The 14096-nt window shown below is 47.2% G+C and overlaps 2 protein-coding genes across 3 annotated transcripts in view; one reads left to right on the top strand and one right to left on the bottom strand.

The window, feature by feature from the left end:
* Positions 1-14096, top strand: part of RFX2 (regulatory factor X2) — a 120159-nt gene that overhangs the window by 25987 nt on the left and 80076 nt on the right. The gene's annotated exons all lie outside the window — the stretch shown is intronic.
* LOC111522625 (60S ribosomal protein L32-like) lies at positions 10839-11548 on the bottom strand. The gene is made up of 2 exons (XM_023186748.2): positions 11403-11548; positions 10839-11100 (listed from the first exon to the last, which is right to left on the bottom strand). The coding sequence occupies exons 1-2, from the start codon at positions 11546-11548 to the stop codon at positions 10839-10841; spliced, it is 408 nt and encodes a 135-aa protein (XP_023042516.2).

A 14096-nucleotide genomic window follows, 5' to 3' on the forward strand; every position in this document is an offset into this window, starting at 1 on the left:
GAAGGAAGGAAGGAAGGAAGGAAGGAAGGAAGGAAGGAAGGAAGGAAGGAAGGACAAATCCTGTGTGATTCCACCCCTAGGAGGTCCTTAGAGTCATCAGATCCGTAGAGACAGAAAGTAGAATGGTGGGTGCCAGGGGCTGGAGAGGGGCTGGTGAGTGTTTCATGGGGACAGAGTTTCAATCTGGGAAGATGAGAATGTTCTGGAGATGGATGGAGGTGATGGTTGCACAACAGTGTGAATGCACTTAATGCTACTGAGCTGTACATTAAACATGGTTAAAATGGTGAATTATACATTATGCACATTTTGCCATAATTAATGATAAAGAGTAATCAACTCCAATCATATTTCCCAGCATTACTTTACTAGGAGGCATATGCTTTGTATAGTTTGCCTCTCGTAAGTCCCTACTCTCCTACTAAAGCAGAGGATCACAGCTTCAATAAAGACCCTACACATTTATCTTGCCTGTGGTCATGTATTAGCTGAAGGATGCACAGCAAGCTCATTTCGTTTCCATGCTCTTAACTGGGCGAATTCTGCTTTTGAGCCTAATGGAAAGAAAGCTTGGGGCAGGTGGAGAGCGCTTCTTCAGCACTCACAGACGATTCCCACACCACACTCCCGTATCGGGCCTTCTCTGCCGAGAGTCCTCCCTGCCCAAGAGGTCTGGGGTGCCCTAGACACGTGTGCTCATCTCTTGTATTTGGAGATCTGGGGCTGGGAAGAGAATGAAAAGCAACCTAATCAGGAATTTAAGAATGGAGAAAATGGGACTAAATTATTCAGACACGTTTGAGTGCCCACTCGCTAGCAGGCATTTTCCACTGTCTATAATTGTGAGTAAGACATGTTCCCCAAAAGGCCATCTAAGATAGGGGTCACAGCCTGGGCAAGATGATGAGACCCCATCTGAACAAAAAAATTTAAAAATTGCCCAGGCATGGTGGCACATACCTGTGGTCTCAGCTTCCGGGGAGGCTGAGGCAGGAGAATCACTTGAGCTCTGGAGGTTGAGGCTGCAGTGAGCCATGTTTGCACCACTGCACTCCAGCCTGGGTGACAGAGCAAGAACCGGCCTCATAATAAATAAATAAATGAATAAAAATTAAAAAAAAAAAAAAACAGGAGTCAGCAGACTGCATCTGGCACACTACTGTGGATTTTATTTTTGTTTTTACTTTCCATGAGTTGAGAATATTTTTTGCATTTTTAAATGATTGGAAACAAAAAATATTTTGTGACACATGAAAATGATATGAAATTAAATTTCAGTGTCCATAAATTTCAGTGTCCATAAATGTTCAGTTTTGTTGGAACAGCACCAGTACTAGGGCCGGGACTAGCATGAGGCAAGTGAGGCCCTTGCCTGAGGTACAAAATTTAAGGCGGTACCTAAAAAACCCACAGTCATCAAGATACACAATGTTTTAATGCAGTATTTTTAAAAATCAAAATAAATGGCAAAAAATTTCATGATGAAGGCCGGGCACAGTGGCTCACACCTGTAATCCTAGCACTCTAGGAAGCCAAGGTGGGTGGATCACTTGAGGCCAGGAGTTCGAGACCAGCCAGGACAACAGGGTGAAACCCCGTCTCTACAAAGAATACAAAAATTAGCCAGGTGTAGTGGCATGTGCCTGTACTCCCTGAGCCCGGGGAGGTTGAGGCTGCAGTGAGCCGTGTTTTGAGACCCTGTCTCAAAAAAAAAGGGAAAAAAATTCCATGACGAACAAATTGTTGAAATTTTACGTAAGGCAGGATCAGCACGACTGCTTTTTTTTTTCCTCTTTGCCCCAGGCTCTAGCATGGCTCTGAAAAGCACTGAGTGCGACAGCCACGCTCATTCCTCCTACTGTCCAGAGGCAGAGTTGAGTAGTCTCAACAGAGACCTGCAAAGCCGAAGATGTATATTTTCTGGCCCTTACAGAAAGTTTTCCAGTGGCTAATGCCTGTAATCCCAACACTTTGGGAGGCCAAAGTGGGTGGATCCCATGTGCCCAGGAGTTCAAGACTAGTCTGGGCAACATGGCAAAACCTTCTCTCTACAAAAAATACAAAAACTAGCTGAGAGTGTTGGTGCATACACTCCCATGTAGCTGAGATTGTTGGTCCCAGCTACATGGGTGGCTGTGGTGGGAGGATGGCTTGAGCCCAGGAGTTAGAGGATGCAGTGAGCTGTGATCACGCCGCTGTACTCCAGCCTGGGTGACAGAGAAAGACTCTGTCTCAAAGAAAAAAGGAAAACTTTCCAACCCCTGATAGACATCAATTCAGTTGAGAAGGGCTCTCCTCTTACTCTATTAATCCCCAGCAATGACTGTAACCAAACTAGATTCAACATCTGGTCCACTTCCTCTGTCTACCTTTTCTTCCTTCCTTCCTTCCTTCCTTCCTTCCTTCCTTCCTTCCTTCCTTCCTTCCTTCCTTCCTTCCTTCCTTTTTCTTTCTTTTCTTTCTTTTCTTTCTTCTCTGTTGCCCAGGCTGGAGTGCAATGGAACAATCTCAGCTCGCTGCATCCTCTGCCTCCTGGGTTCAAATGATTCTCCTCCCTCAGCCTCCCTAGTAGCTGGGATTACAGGTGTGCACCACCACGCCCAGATAATTTTTGTATTTTTAGTAGAGACGGGGTTTTACCATGTTGGCCAGGCTGGTCTCGAACTCCTGACTTCAGGTGATCCACCCTCCTCGACCTCCCAAAGTGCTAGGATTACAGGCATGAGCCACCACATCCAGCCCTCCATCTACCTTTTTATATACCTATTTTAAAAAGTGAGTGTACACTCATAAATTATTTAATTTTTGGATAATAGTACATGTAAGCCAATAGCAATTAACACTGAATTAATAAGCATGCTAATGTTTGTGTGCTGTAATGATTTACTGAGAGTATAATTACCTGCATTAAAAATGTATAGAAGCCATCATTTACTTTAATGTTAACTAAATGCTTAATTAGTTAACCCTTCATGCTATGGGCTTAGTGTTACTTGGTTTGTTTATAAAATGATATGATTTCTTCCCGGGTTCCACAGACAGGTCTTGGAAGCATAATTAATTATTATTATTATTTGTTTAAAATAGAGACAGGGTCTCGCTTTTTGGCCTGTTTGACCTTAATCAATCCTCCCACTTTGGCCTCCCAAAGTGCTAGGATTACAGGTGTGAGCCACCACGCCTGGCCAGGAAGCAGAATTATTATGAACTTTTAAAAAGTAGTAAATGCCTTTATCCTAGTTTTCCTGCATTCACTCTTTCTCTCTATAATCTAAGAAGAATGCTCTTTTAAAAGATGTAAGTCAGATTATATTGTGGCTATGGGTTGAGCCTCCTGGGGCTTCCCTCAGCAATTGGAATTTTTTTTTCTTTTTTTTTTTGAGATGGAGTCTTGCTCTGTTGCCCAGGCTGGAGTGCAATGGCATGATCTTGACTCACTCCACCTCCCAGGTTCAAGTGATTCTCCTGCCTCAGCCTCCCAAGTAACTGGGACTACAGGTGTGCGTCACCATACCCAGCTAATTTTTGAATTTTTAGTAGAGATGGGGTTTCACCAGGTTGGCCAGGCTGGTCTCAAACTCCTGACTTCGTGATCCACCCACCTCAGCCTCCCAAAGTGCTGGGATTACAGGTGTGAGCCACTGAGCCCGGCCGGCAATTGGAACTTTAAGACTCCAGACGTCTGACCTTGTTCAGGGCCTCTGCTGCTGCAGGACAATTGCACAGCTATTCCTGTTGTCCAGGCTGCTCCCTCCCACATCCTCCTAAGGCTGGTCCCTTCCCTGCAGCAGCCAGGTCCCAGCTCAGTGCCATCCTTAGTGCCACCCCTAACTGGCTATCAAGAGGGGAGCCCTCTCCACCACCACCCGTGGCTCTGTCCCTCTGCAGTCCCCTTGCACCACAGCCTGGATCTCTACTGAACAACCTTGTGTATCTGCAGCCTTGTGTATTCTTGCCTGACAAGGATGCCAGCACCCTGAGAGCAGCACTTTCATCTGACCTGTTCACCTTAGAATCCTCAGGCTGGGTGTGGTGGCTCACATTTTAATCCCAGCATTTTGGGAGGCCAAAGTGGAAGGATTAGTTGAAGCTGAAAGTTCGAAACCAGCCTGGGCAACAAAGCAAGACCTCACCTTCTCTCTCTCTCTCTCTGTCACACACACACACACACACACACACACACACACACACACACACATTAGCCAGGCATGTGCCTGTGGTCCCAGCTACTCAGGAGGCTGAGGCAGGAGGATTGCTTTAGCCCTGGAGTTAGAGGCTGCAGTGAGTTGTGATCATACCACTGCACTCTCCAGCCTGGGTAAACAGAGCAAGACCCATCCCTAAAAAAAACAGAATCCTCAGAGCCTAGAATGGGGCCAGGCACTCAGTAGATGCACCTTTTTTTCTTTTTTTATTATTTATTTATATTTTAAATCTACATGCAGTCGTGTTTGCCTTTTTGGGTTTGCTGTTCTATGGTTTTTCACACTTGCATAGATTCCTTTTTATTTTTTTTCAGACAGGATCTTGCTTTGTCGCCAGGCTGGAGTGCAATGGCGTGATCTCAGCTCACAGCTCCCTGGTTCAAGCGATTTTTCTGTCTCAGCCTCCCAAGTAGCTGGGATCACAGGCACGTGCCACCACGCCCAGCTAATTTTTGTATTTTTAGTAGAGATGGGGTTTCACCATGTTGGCCAGGATGGTCCTGATCTCCTGACCTTGTGATCCACCTGCCTCAGCCTCCCAAAGTACAGGGATTACAGGCATGAGCCACCACGCCCAGCCTGTTTGCATAGATTCTTATAACTTCCACCTCAAACAGAATGGAGAGCAAGTCTAACCTCTCTCTGTAGTCAGACCCTGGCCCCACCCTTAGCCTCTGGCCACCATCTGCTGTCCCTTTCTATAGCTCTGCCTTTTCCAGAATGTCATATAAATGGAAACATACATTGTGTAGCTTTTGAGACTGGCTGCTTTCACTTGGCATAAATGCCTCTGGGATTCATCGCTGTCATTGTGTGTGTCAGTCGTGTGTTCCTTTTATTGCTGGAGCACAGTCCATGTGTGATCCTATCACAGTGTGTTTGGTACATTTTCTCTTCATGACGGATGTTGGATTAACATGAAAGCCTCTGGTTGTAAGAGCAACGGCATACTCTAGACCAAGTCCACTAAATTGTAGTGATATTCCCTGCACAAACAGCCATTCTGTTTGGTACTTTACAGGGTACAGTTTGGTAATTTACAGGAACCGGCATGTCTTAGAATGTTTACCAACGATTTACAACTTTTAAAATGATATGCAAGTAATGGCTGGATGCGGTGGCTCATGCCTATAATCCCAGCACTTTGGGAGGCCGAGGCAGGCAGATCACTTGAGGTCAAGAGTTCGAGACCAGCCTGGCCAACATGGTGAAACCCTGTCTCTACTAAAAATACAAAAATTAGCTGGGCAAGGTGGCACACACCTGTAATCCCAGCTACTCAGGAGGCTGAGGCACTAGAATAGCTTGAACCCAGGAGGTGGAGGTTGCAGTGAGCTGAGATTGTGCCACTGCACCCCAGCCTGGGAGACAGAGCAAGATTCCATCTCAAAAAAATAAAAATAAAAATAAAATGATATGCAAGTAATACAAGTAACATTCTGCTGGGAAGGGCCACCATCTATGGCAGGAGATTCAGAAATAAAGTTTCTCTTTTCGTCTTTCTGTCTGTCCCACCTCTCATGAGGTGAGCACTGTTAATCATATAACTTGTGTCCTTCTAGATCTTTTTAAGGTCTCTTTACCTATTTTATAGTATATGTAGCTGGGGTTTTTTCAACATAAATTTATTCTGCAAATATTTGAGAGCCTGCTGTGTGCCAGGCACTGTAGATGTTGGCTTTCTTTCTTGGAGAAGGTACCTCTTCTTTTTAATAGCAGCGTAGTTTCAAAGCTAGGATGTACCCTAAGGTACTTAATGATTTTCCTATTGATGAACATTTATGTCTAATTTTTTATGACTTCAACTAATGCCATTGGGGACAGGTTGTCAATATACTTTTTCTTTTTTCTTTTTCTTTCTTTTTTTTTTTTTTTTTACAGCTGCGCTGAGATCTATTTTGCATACCATAAAGTTCACCCATTTGAAGTGTATGGTTCAGTGGGTCTTAGTATACTGTATTCACAGAACATTTTCATCACTCCAAAAAGAAGAAGAAACCCTGAATCTGCCATGAACAGTCACTTGCCATTCCTCCCTCCAGCTCCTGGCAACTGTGAATCCACTTGCTGCCTCTGTGGATTTGCCTGTTTTGAACATTTCATATAAACAGAATCACACACGATGTGGCCTTTTGTGACGGGCTGCTTCCATATAACATAATGTTTTCAGGGTCCATTGTCCATCCATTTACAGCATGTGCCAGTGCCTCATTCCTTTTTTTTTTTTTTTTTTTGAGACGGAATTTTGCTCTTTTTGCCCAGGCTGGAGTGCAATGGCACGATTTTGGCTCACTGCAACCTCCGCCTCCTGGGTTCAAGCAATTCTCCTACCTCAGCCTCCCAAGTAGCTGGGATTACAGGCATGCACCACCATGCCTGGCTAATTTTGTATTTTTAGTAGAGATAGGGTTTCTCCATGTTGGTCAGGCTGGTCTCAAACTCCTGACCTCAGGTGATCTGCCAGCCTCAGCCTCCCAAAGTGCTGGGATTACAGGTGTGAGCCACCGTACCTGGCTGCCTTCGTTTATCCATCCATCCGTTGACAAGCATTTGGGCTGTTGCTACTTTGGGGCTATTAGGACAATGCTGCCGTGAACATCGGCATCCAAGCATTTGTGTGGCCATGCACCGTTGAGCACATGTGTATTTCTGCAGGATGAATTTTGAGGAGGCGAAAAAGACACCACTTATAGCTAGCTCTTTGTCTCTGACTATGTAGGTTTGAACATCTCCTAAGTCTTGAGAAATGCTTGGAGGCCATTTCCTGCAGAGGCACACCCCCTTCTTGGGCGGGCTGGGGGAGGCAGTGGCAGAGCCCAGCCCACTTGCCCCAGCCACCAGTGCTCCAGGGTTTTGCATTCAGCCCCTGGCAAACACTCATGGCTAACCCTACAGGTGCCCTTGCCTGTCTTTGACCCAGCACTGGTGAAGGAATTGGCAAAGCCACCAGGTTAATGATGCAAACCCCAGAAATGTGCGGCATAGATGAGAAAGCAAACAGCCTCTCCCTTTGGAGAACTAAAAGAATTTAAAGAAGCTCACTGGCTCACTCTCTCTCACTGGGAAGGATGTCACTAAACACAGTCCGCATCAATCACTATTTTTGTTAAGCAATTTATGAGTTGCTCAGCTGAGAATAAGGTTGCACGTGGTAGGAGGAGTTCTGTGTGCACCGAGGTCTCGTGGAAGGACCGGATTTCTAGGGAGGAAAAGGGAAAAGAGAGTTGATGTTAAAATATCATTTCTATAACAGTAATGCAGCAATGTTCGTCTAGAAGGAGAGCTGCCACATTTGGCAAGATGCTGGGAGAGAAACAAGTATTAAGTACTTGGTTAAAATGACAAACCCCACAAATATGCCCTGGAATGAATATAGCTCCATAGCAGGAGGCACTCCCTAAAGGGTTTAGCAACATCACAAATAGCAAAGAGCATAACTGCTTTTAGAGTTTCAGATATTTAAATCTGCAAAAAATCAGTCGATGATGTCGGTTACGTTATAATGGTGTGAATTACAACAATGACGCTAATGAACATTTGTGGGCATTTTCCGTGTGCTGGGCTGGCCATTAAACTCCACACTTTGTAGGACTCATCTCATTTAACACAACCACCCAACACAGATAGAAGTGTTTTCTCTATTTATAGACAAAGAAATGGAAGTGCGAAAAGATTTAAGTCCCTGACTGAGGTCACCCAGCTAGAAACTGGAGGACCCAGGATCTGGACCTAGGCACCCCTGCTAGCCACCTGTTTTAGAGCTAGGATGCACCGTAAGGTAGCTAATGGTTTTCCTATTGATGAATATTTGTTTATTATTTATTTATTTATTTTGAGACAGAGTCTCGCTGTGTCACCCAGGCTAGAGTACAGTGGCGCAGTCTTGGCTCACTGCAACCTCCGCCTCCCAGGTTCAGGCGATTCTTCTGCCTCAGCCTCCCGAGTAGCTGGGATTACAGGCACACACCACCACACACAGCTAATTTTTGTATATTTTTTAGTTGAAACGGGGTTTCGCCATGTTGGCCAGGCTGCTCTCAAACTGCTGACCTCAAGTGATCTGCCCGCCTTAGCCTCCCAAAATGTGCTGGGATTACAGGTATGAGCCACCGCCCTCCACCTCGTTTCTAATTTTTTATGAACACCGAGCTCCGAAAGCCAAGCAAAGGGGTGACGCTGTGTATTTCAGAGCTTAGTATTCCCTCTGCTTTCTTCCTCTCCTCAGTCCCCAATGCCAGATCCTCCAACTGTTCATGACCTTTGAACTTGAGAAGGGACCTCTTTTCTGCTTTATCTACAGCTGCTTTCCTGGTGATCTCACCAAGGTACAAGAGTTGAAATGCATCTTAGAACCTCCAGTGTCCTAATGTCTATAGCCTGGCTCACTCCCCTGAATCCCGGACTTGCGTACCTAGTTGCCTAGGTGGCAGCTGCATGTGGGTGTCATCTGATGGGCATCTGAGGCTTCTGTCACCCAAAACTGGGTGCCTGATTCGACCTCACGCTTGTCCCTCTCCAGCCGCGGCACGGGGCAGCTCCATTCTCTAGGTGCTCAGGCCAACCACAAGCCTTAAGTCAACCTTGACTCCTCTCTTTCTTTCACCCTCTATGTCTAACCCGTCAGCAGACGTGGCTGGCTCTATCTTCAGGTGTCTCCCAAATGAGACCACTCCTATTACCTAAGTCTTTGTCACCTCTGGCCTGGTTGTCCAGCCCTGACCTTTGCTTCCATTGACCATTGATGCTTCCAAAATATCTGTCAGACCATGTCCCTGTGCCCTAAACCTTCCAGTAGCTTCCCAGCACACTCAGAGCGAAAGCCAAAGACCCCACTGTGGCCTCCTTGTGTCTCTTAAGGCCTCCTCCTCCTCCTCCTCCTCCTCCTCCTCCCCCTCCTCTTCCCTCTCCCCCTCCCCCTCCCCCTCCTCCTTCTCCTCCTCCTGTCTTAGTCTGTTCAGGCTGTTTCAGCAAAAGGCCATAGACTGGGTGGCTGTAAACAACAGACATGCATCTCTCAGCCCTGGAGGTGGGAAGTCTGAGAAGAGGGTGCCAGCAGGGTCAGGTTCTGGTGAGGGCTCCCCTCTGGGATGCAGAAGGCCGTCTTCTTGCTGTGTCCTCACATGGTGGGAAGCCAGAGAGAGCTCTCTGGGGTCCCTTCCATAAGGGAGGGCATGATCCCACCCTCATGGCCTAATTACCTCCCAAAGGCCCCACCTCCTAAAGCCACTGCCTTGGGGTGAGGAGTTCAGCATAGGGATTTAAGGGGATACAACATTCCGCCCCCAGCATTCCCCCGGCTCCTCTGGTGACCTTCTCATGTGACCCATGTGACCCCACGTGTCCCGTGTGCCTCGGCCTTGCTGAGCACCCCTCCTGGCAAAGCCTTCTCAGCGTCAACACTTTCCTCACCTCACTCTGCCTCTCTCCTGCCAGTGCCCCAGGTCACCTCGCTGCCCCTGGCCCATGCCGCACTCCACTTGTGCATTTGAGTGTATTTTCCTTCAGAGCATTTGTCACCTCCTGCTGTTCTGTGTCCATGGTGTCGTCTGTCTCTCCCTGAGGAGTCAGCCCCACGTGGTCAGGGACTTGATCTGTTTCATTCCCTGCTGTGTTCTCAGCACTTGGAGACGGCACATGGTAGATACTCAGATCAGACTGTGTTTGTTGAATGAATGAATGATGGCTGAGTGCCCAGGCTCTGAGCAAGTGTGGTACAGGCACCCTTCAAACCCCAGCCCCTGCACCAGGGAACCTTGTGGGGTGAGGAGATGCAGTGGCACAGGCCGGGTGCTAAGAGGAAGGTAGAAAGGTTCCAGCCCACCTTCTCTTCTCATTGACTTGAGGTTAGGAAGGGGCTAGTTTGGAATGAGAGGAAGAGCTTTCTCCACACTGTGGCATCTATCCCCTGCCTGAGGTTCCACCTGAACTCCTGCCACAGCTCCAGATCTGTTACTATGGCGCACCCCACCCCTGCTACGAAACCCCAGCTCTCTGTTTGCCTACCTGGTCTGCCGCTTTGGGCAGAGCTGCCCTTCATTCACTTTCCATCTTCCTGAGGACTGACCTTGGCTGGTGTCAGTCATTAGTGATGGGGCCCAGAACCTCAGCCGGGACAGAACAAGTTCCTGCTGCCCAGGGCCGGCCTGTCTGGGGGCTGCTGAGAAGTCGCCCTGTGGTCGTCCAAAGTCATTCCTGTGTGAGGACGAGACACACACTTTCCACTTGTTGGAGAGGAGGGTCTGGACGGCTTTTTATTGGTGCATTCACCATCTCAGATACTTCTGATCAGTATGAGCCGGGTAAACAGCCAGTTCAGATGGCTCAGACTCCCGGAAGAGGAGCGTTTAGCCCAAATTACTGGTATTAGCCATCCGCATTCAACCTCATCTTAACCATGAAATTTGCATGGTAAAAAAGAGAATTTGACAACACAGAAATGCAACTGTGTCTTCATCGTTCCACTCTGTAAGCTTCAGAGGGCTTTCATGCGTTCAGCCTTCCTTCTTTTGATCTTTAAATTGTTTTGAAATTCCATTTGGATGGAAATATTTCCAATATTTATCTTTTTTGTTTTTATATCTTTTTTGCAGTTTTTATGGTTTTCTTTAAGCACAAAACGTGCACATGAGCTATCTACTCATTTTCTTCACTGCGCAGCCTGGCGTTGGGGTGGGTAACTCTGATGGCCAGCTGGGCGGCCCTTTTCATAATGGCTTTGCGCTTCTCGGAAGAAGCGCTGTGAGCGATCTCAGCACAGGACGGTTTGTTGCACATCAGCAGCACTTCCAGCTCCTTGACATTGGGGACCAGGAACTTCTGGAAGCCACAGGGCAGCATGTGCTTTGTTTTTTTGTTGCTCCCATAACCATTGTTGGGCATGAAGATCTGGCCCTTGCGGGCACGGTGGCTCACGCCTGCAATCCCAGCACTTTGGGAGGCTGAGGAGGGCGGATCCCCTGAGGTCAGGAGTTTGAGATCAACCTGGCCAACATGGTGAAACCCTGTCTCTAATAAAAATACAAAAACTAGCCAGGCGTGGTGGCGTGTGCCTGTAGTCCCAGCTACTCTGGAGGCTGAGGCAGGAGAATTGCTTCAACCCGGAAGGCGGAGGTCGCAGTGAGCTGAGATGGCGCCACTGCACTGCAGCCTGCGCAACAGTGAGACTCCGTCTTAAGAAAAAAAAAAATCTGGCTCTTGAACCTTTCGCGAACCCTGTTGTTAATTCCTCTGGGTTTCCTCCAGTTACACTTAATTTTGACATATTGTTCTGACTGGTGCCGGATGAACAGCTTGGTCCTCTTTTTGACGACCTTGGGCTTCATGAGGAGTCTGAAGGCGGCCATGATACTGAGGAGGAGATGACTGCCACCTCCGTAGGCAGCACCAAAGAGAGAGGGGCCTTTTTTTCTTTTTTATGTCCTTGGAAGGAAGACTTCGTGTTTCTTTTTTAAGAGCCAGGATCTCTCTGTCGCCCAGGCTGGAGTGCAGTGATGCAGTCATTGCTCACTGCATCCTCTGCCTCCTGAGCTCAAGCAATCCTCCTGCCTCAGCCTCCTGAGTAGCTGGGACTGCAGGCGCACCCACCTTACCCAGATAATTTTTAATTTTGTTTTTCTAGAGACAAGGTCTTGCTTTGTTACCGAGACTGGTCTCAAACTCCTGGTCTCAAGCAATTCACCCACCTCAGCCTCTCAGAGCGCTGGGATTACAGACATGAGCCACTGCACCTGGCCCAAATATTTATCTTTTAAAATGTATGCAGAAGTGAAACATGCTTTCCAAGAGCAGCACTGGGCAGGGTCACCCAGCGCCCAGGTGGATACGTGGGCTGCCAAGGCTTCTAGAAGCCAGGACAAATGGAAAGCATATTGGAACATGGAAAGGTCTGAAAGGTGGCAATTTGTCCAAGTCTCCATTTGAATCAGAAGAGAAGTGGTGGGTCAGGAAGGGGGTGATTTGAGTTCTGTTTCATCAGACTCATCTCTGTTTCTCTTTCCATCTCTCGGGCGGAGTTAGAACATTTTATTCCATTTTTTTTCCAAAATTATCTTTTGCTCTGCTTTGGGAACTGACTTAATACGGAGCTGGGAATGGAGACACCAAAAACAGAACTAGACAAAGCTGAGGGTTTGTTCTTGCCCCTTCTGGACAGTGTGAGTTGCTCGCAGCTCTCAGGCCCTGTCTGAAGTCGTCCCCAACCCCACACCGGGAGAAAATGTTTCCTGAGAAAAATGAAAACCCCTCTTAAACCTTATGGAATAGAAAAGCCATTTAAAATAGTTTACAGGTTTTAAGGTGCCTTTTTACATGTTAAAAATAACATTTCCCCTCAAGCTTTTGAATTAAATTGCCTTTCTAAGACAGAATTGATTTTAGTGTATCTTCTTAGAATTAATTGGGACTAATTAGTTTAAAAACCTGAAATACCTCCAATATTTCCCTCTTTGGGTTTAATTCTAACAGTGAGTTTAACAAGACCCTTTTGCTCCATATTCTCAGCGCACACTGAGGTTTTGCTTTGGGGTTGAAACTTTCATGGGGACAGAAATAGAATGTCCTTTTGTCGTTCTCATTGGGTTGGATGGTGACGTTTGAGACAAGCAAAGAGATGACAGATGGAACAAATATTTCTAATTTTGTCTTTCTTTGCTTCATTTTCATGTCTTCAGAGACCCCTGGGTCTTGCTGAGGGGATCTCATTTTCTGTCCCAGGCCGATTGAGATGTGTCTGTGCCTCAAAGACAGACTTAAAAGTACCGACAGGTTCTTTCCCTCCCAAAGACAGGCGAGACCTTCTCCCATCAGGCTGAGTCCATTCCTTGTCTGGAGCCAGGGAGCTCTGCTTCCCAAACTCTCACAGCAAGATTCCTGGCCTCGCTCATTTGTCTTGCATTAAATTTTCTTGCAATCTTGCTTAATTCGAGCGTGACTTAGCAAGAAATGCATTTTTAATATGTGACTCTAACACTTTATTTTTTAAGGATGCGTGTTTGTATGTTGACATAGCAAGAAAAATAGGTATATTAAAACGCATTTCTAATAATACTCAAGTGTGGAAAGATTAGCCATTTGGCAAATTTGAAAAGAGATCTGGAGTAACCATAAGAAAAACAGTGAGGGCCAAGCACGGGGGCCCACGCCTGTAGTCCAGCACTTTGGGAGGCTGAGGTGGGAAGACTGCTTGAGGCCAAGAGTTTAGGACCAGCCTGGTCAACATAGTGGGACCTTGCCTGTACAATTTTTGTTGTTGTTGTTGTTTTAAGTAGCCAAGCGTGGTGGTGGGCACCTGTAGTCCTAGCTACATGGGAGGTTAAGACAGGAGGATCACTGGGCTGAGGGCCCAGGAGTTTGAGGCTGCAGTGAGCTATGATCCAACCACTGTACTCCAGCCTGGGTGACAGAGCAAGACCCTGTCTCTAGAAAAGAAAGAAAGCAGTGAAAAAGGCAAATCAGGTGCATAAACCTGACGAGTGGGGTTTCTGTCAGGCGTTGAGGTGGGACCGTGGGCTGGGGGCAGGTATTGGTCCCATGGAGACCAGATGTGCCTGTGAACCCAGGGTCTGCTGGAGGCTCTGATGTGAGGTCTGTGGACCTAAGTCATCATACTTGATGCCCAGGCCCTATCCTGTGGCTTCAAGCCCTTCCACCTTGCTGAGACTGGAGGTCCCCAGCAGCCAGCTTTTGAGGCTGACCAGGAATAAACACAGGGATTCTATGGGTGAAGAATGGGATTGGGGACCAGGTCCCCACAGAAGGACTATGACTTGGTGTCCACCTTCCAGGGTGGACACTCTGTCTTCTCTCCTGTACTGGTGGATGCACATCCATGCACCTAGCCCTGGCCAAGCCCTCCTGTGTTCTGCAGGACACCCCATCCCATCCCATCCACAT

The sequence above is a fragment of the Piliocolobus tephrosceles genome, chromosome 21 (genome assembly GCF_002776525.5).
Source record: "Piliocolobus tephrosceles isolate RC106 chromosome 21, ASM277652v3, whole genome shotgun sequence".
Taxonomy (NCBI): Eukaryota; Metazoa; Chordata; class Mammalia; order Primates; family Cercopithecidae; genus Piliocolobus; species Piliocolobus tephrosceles.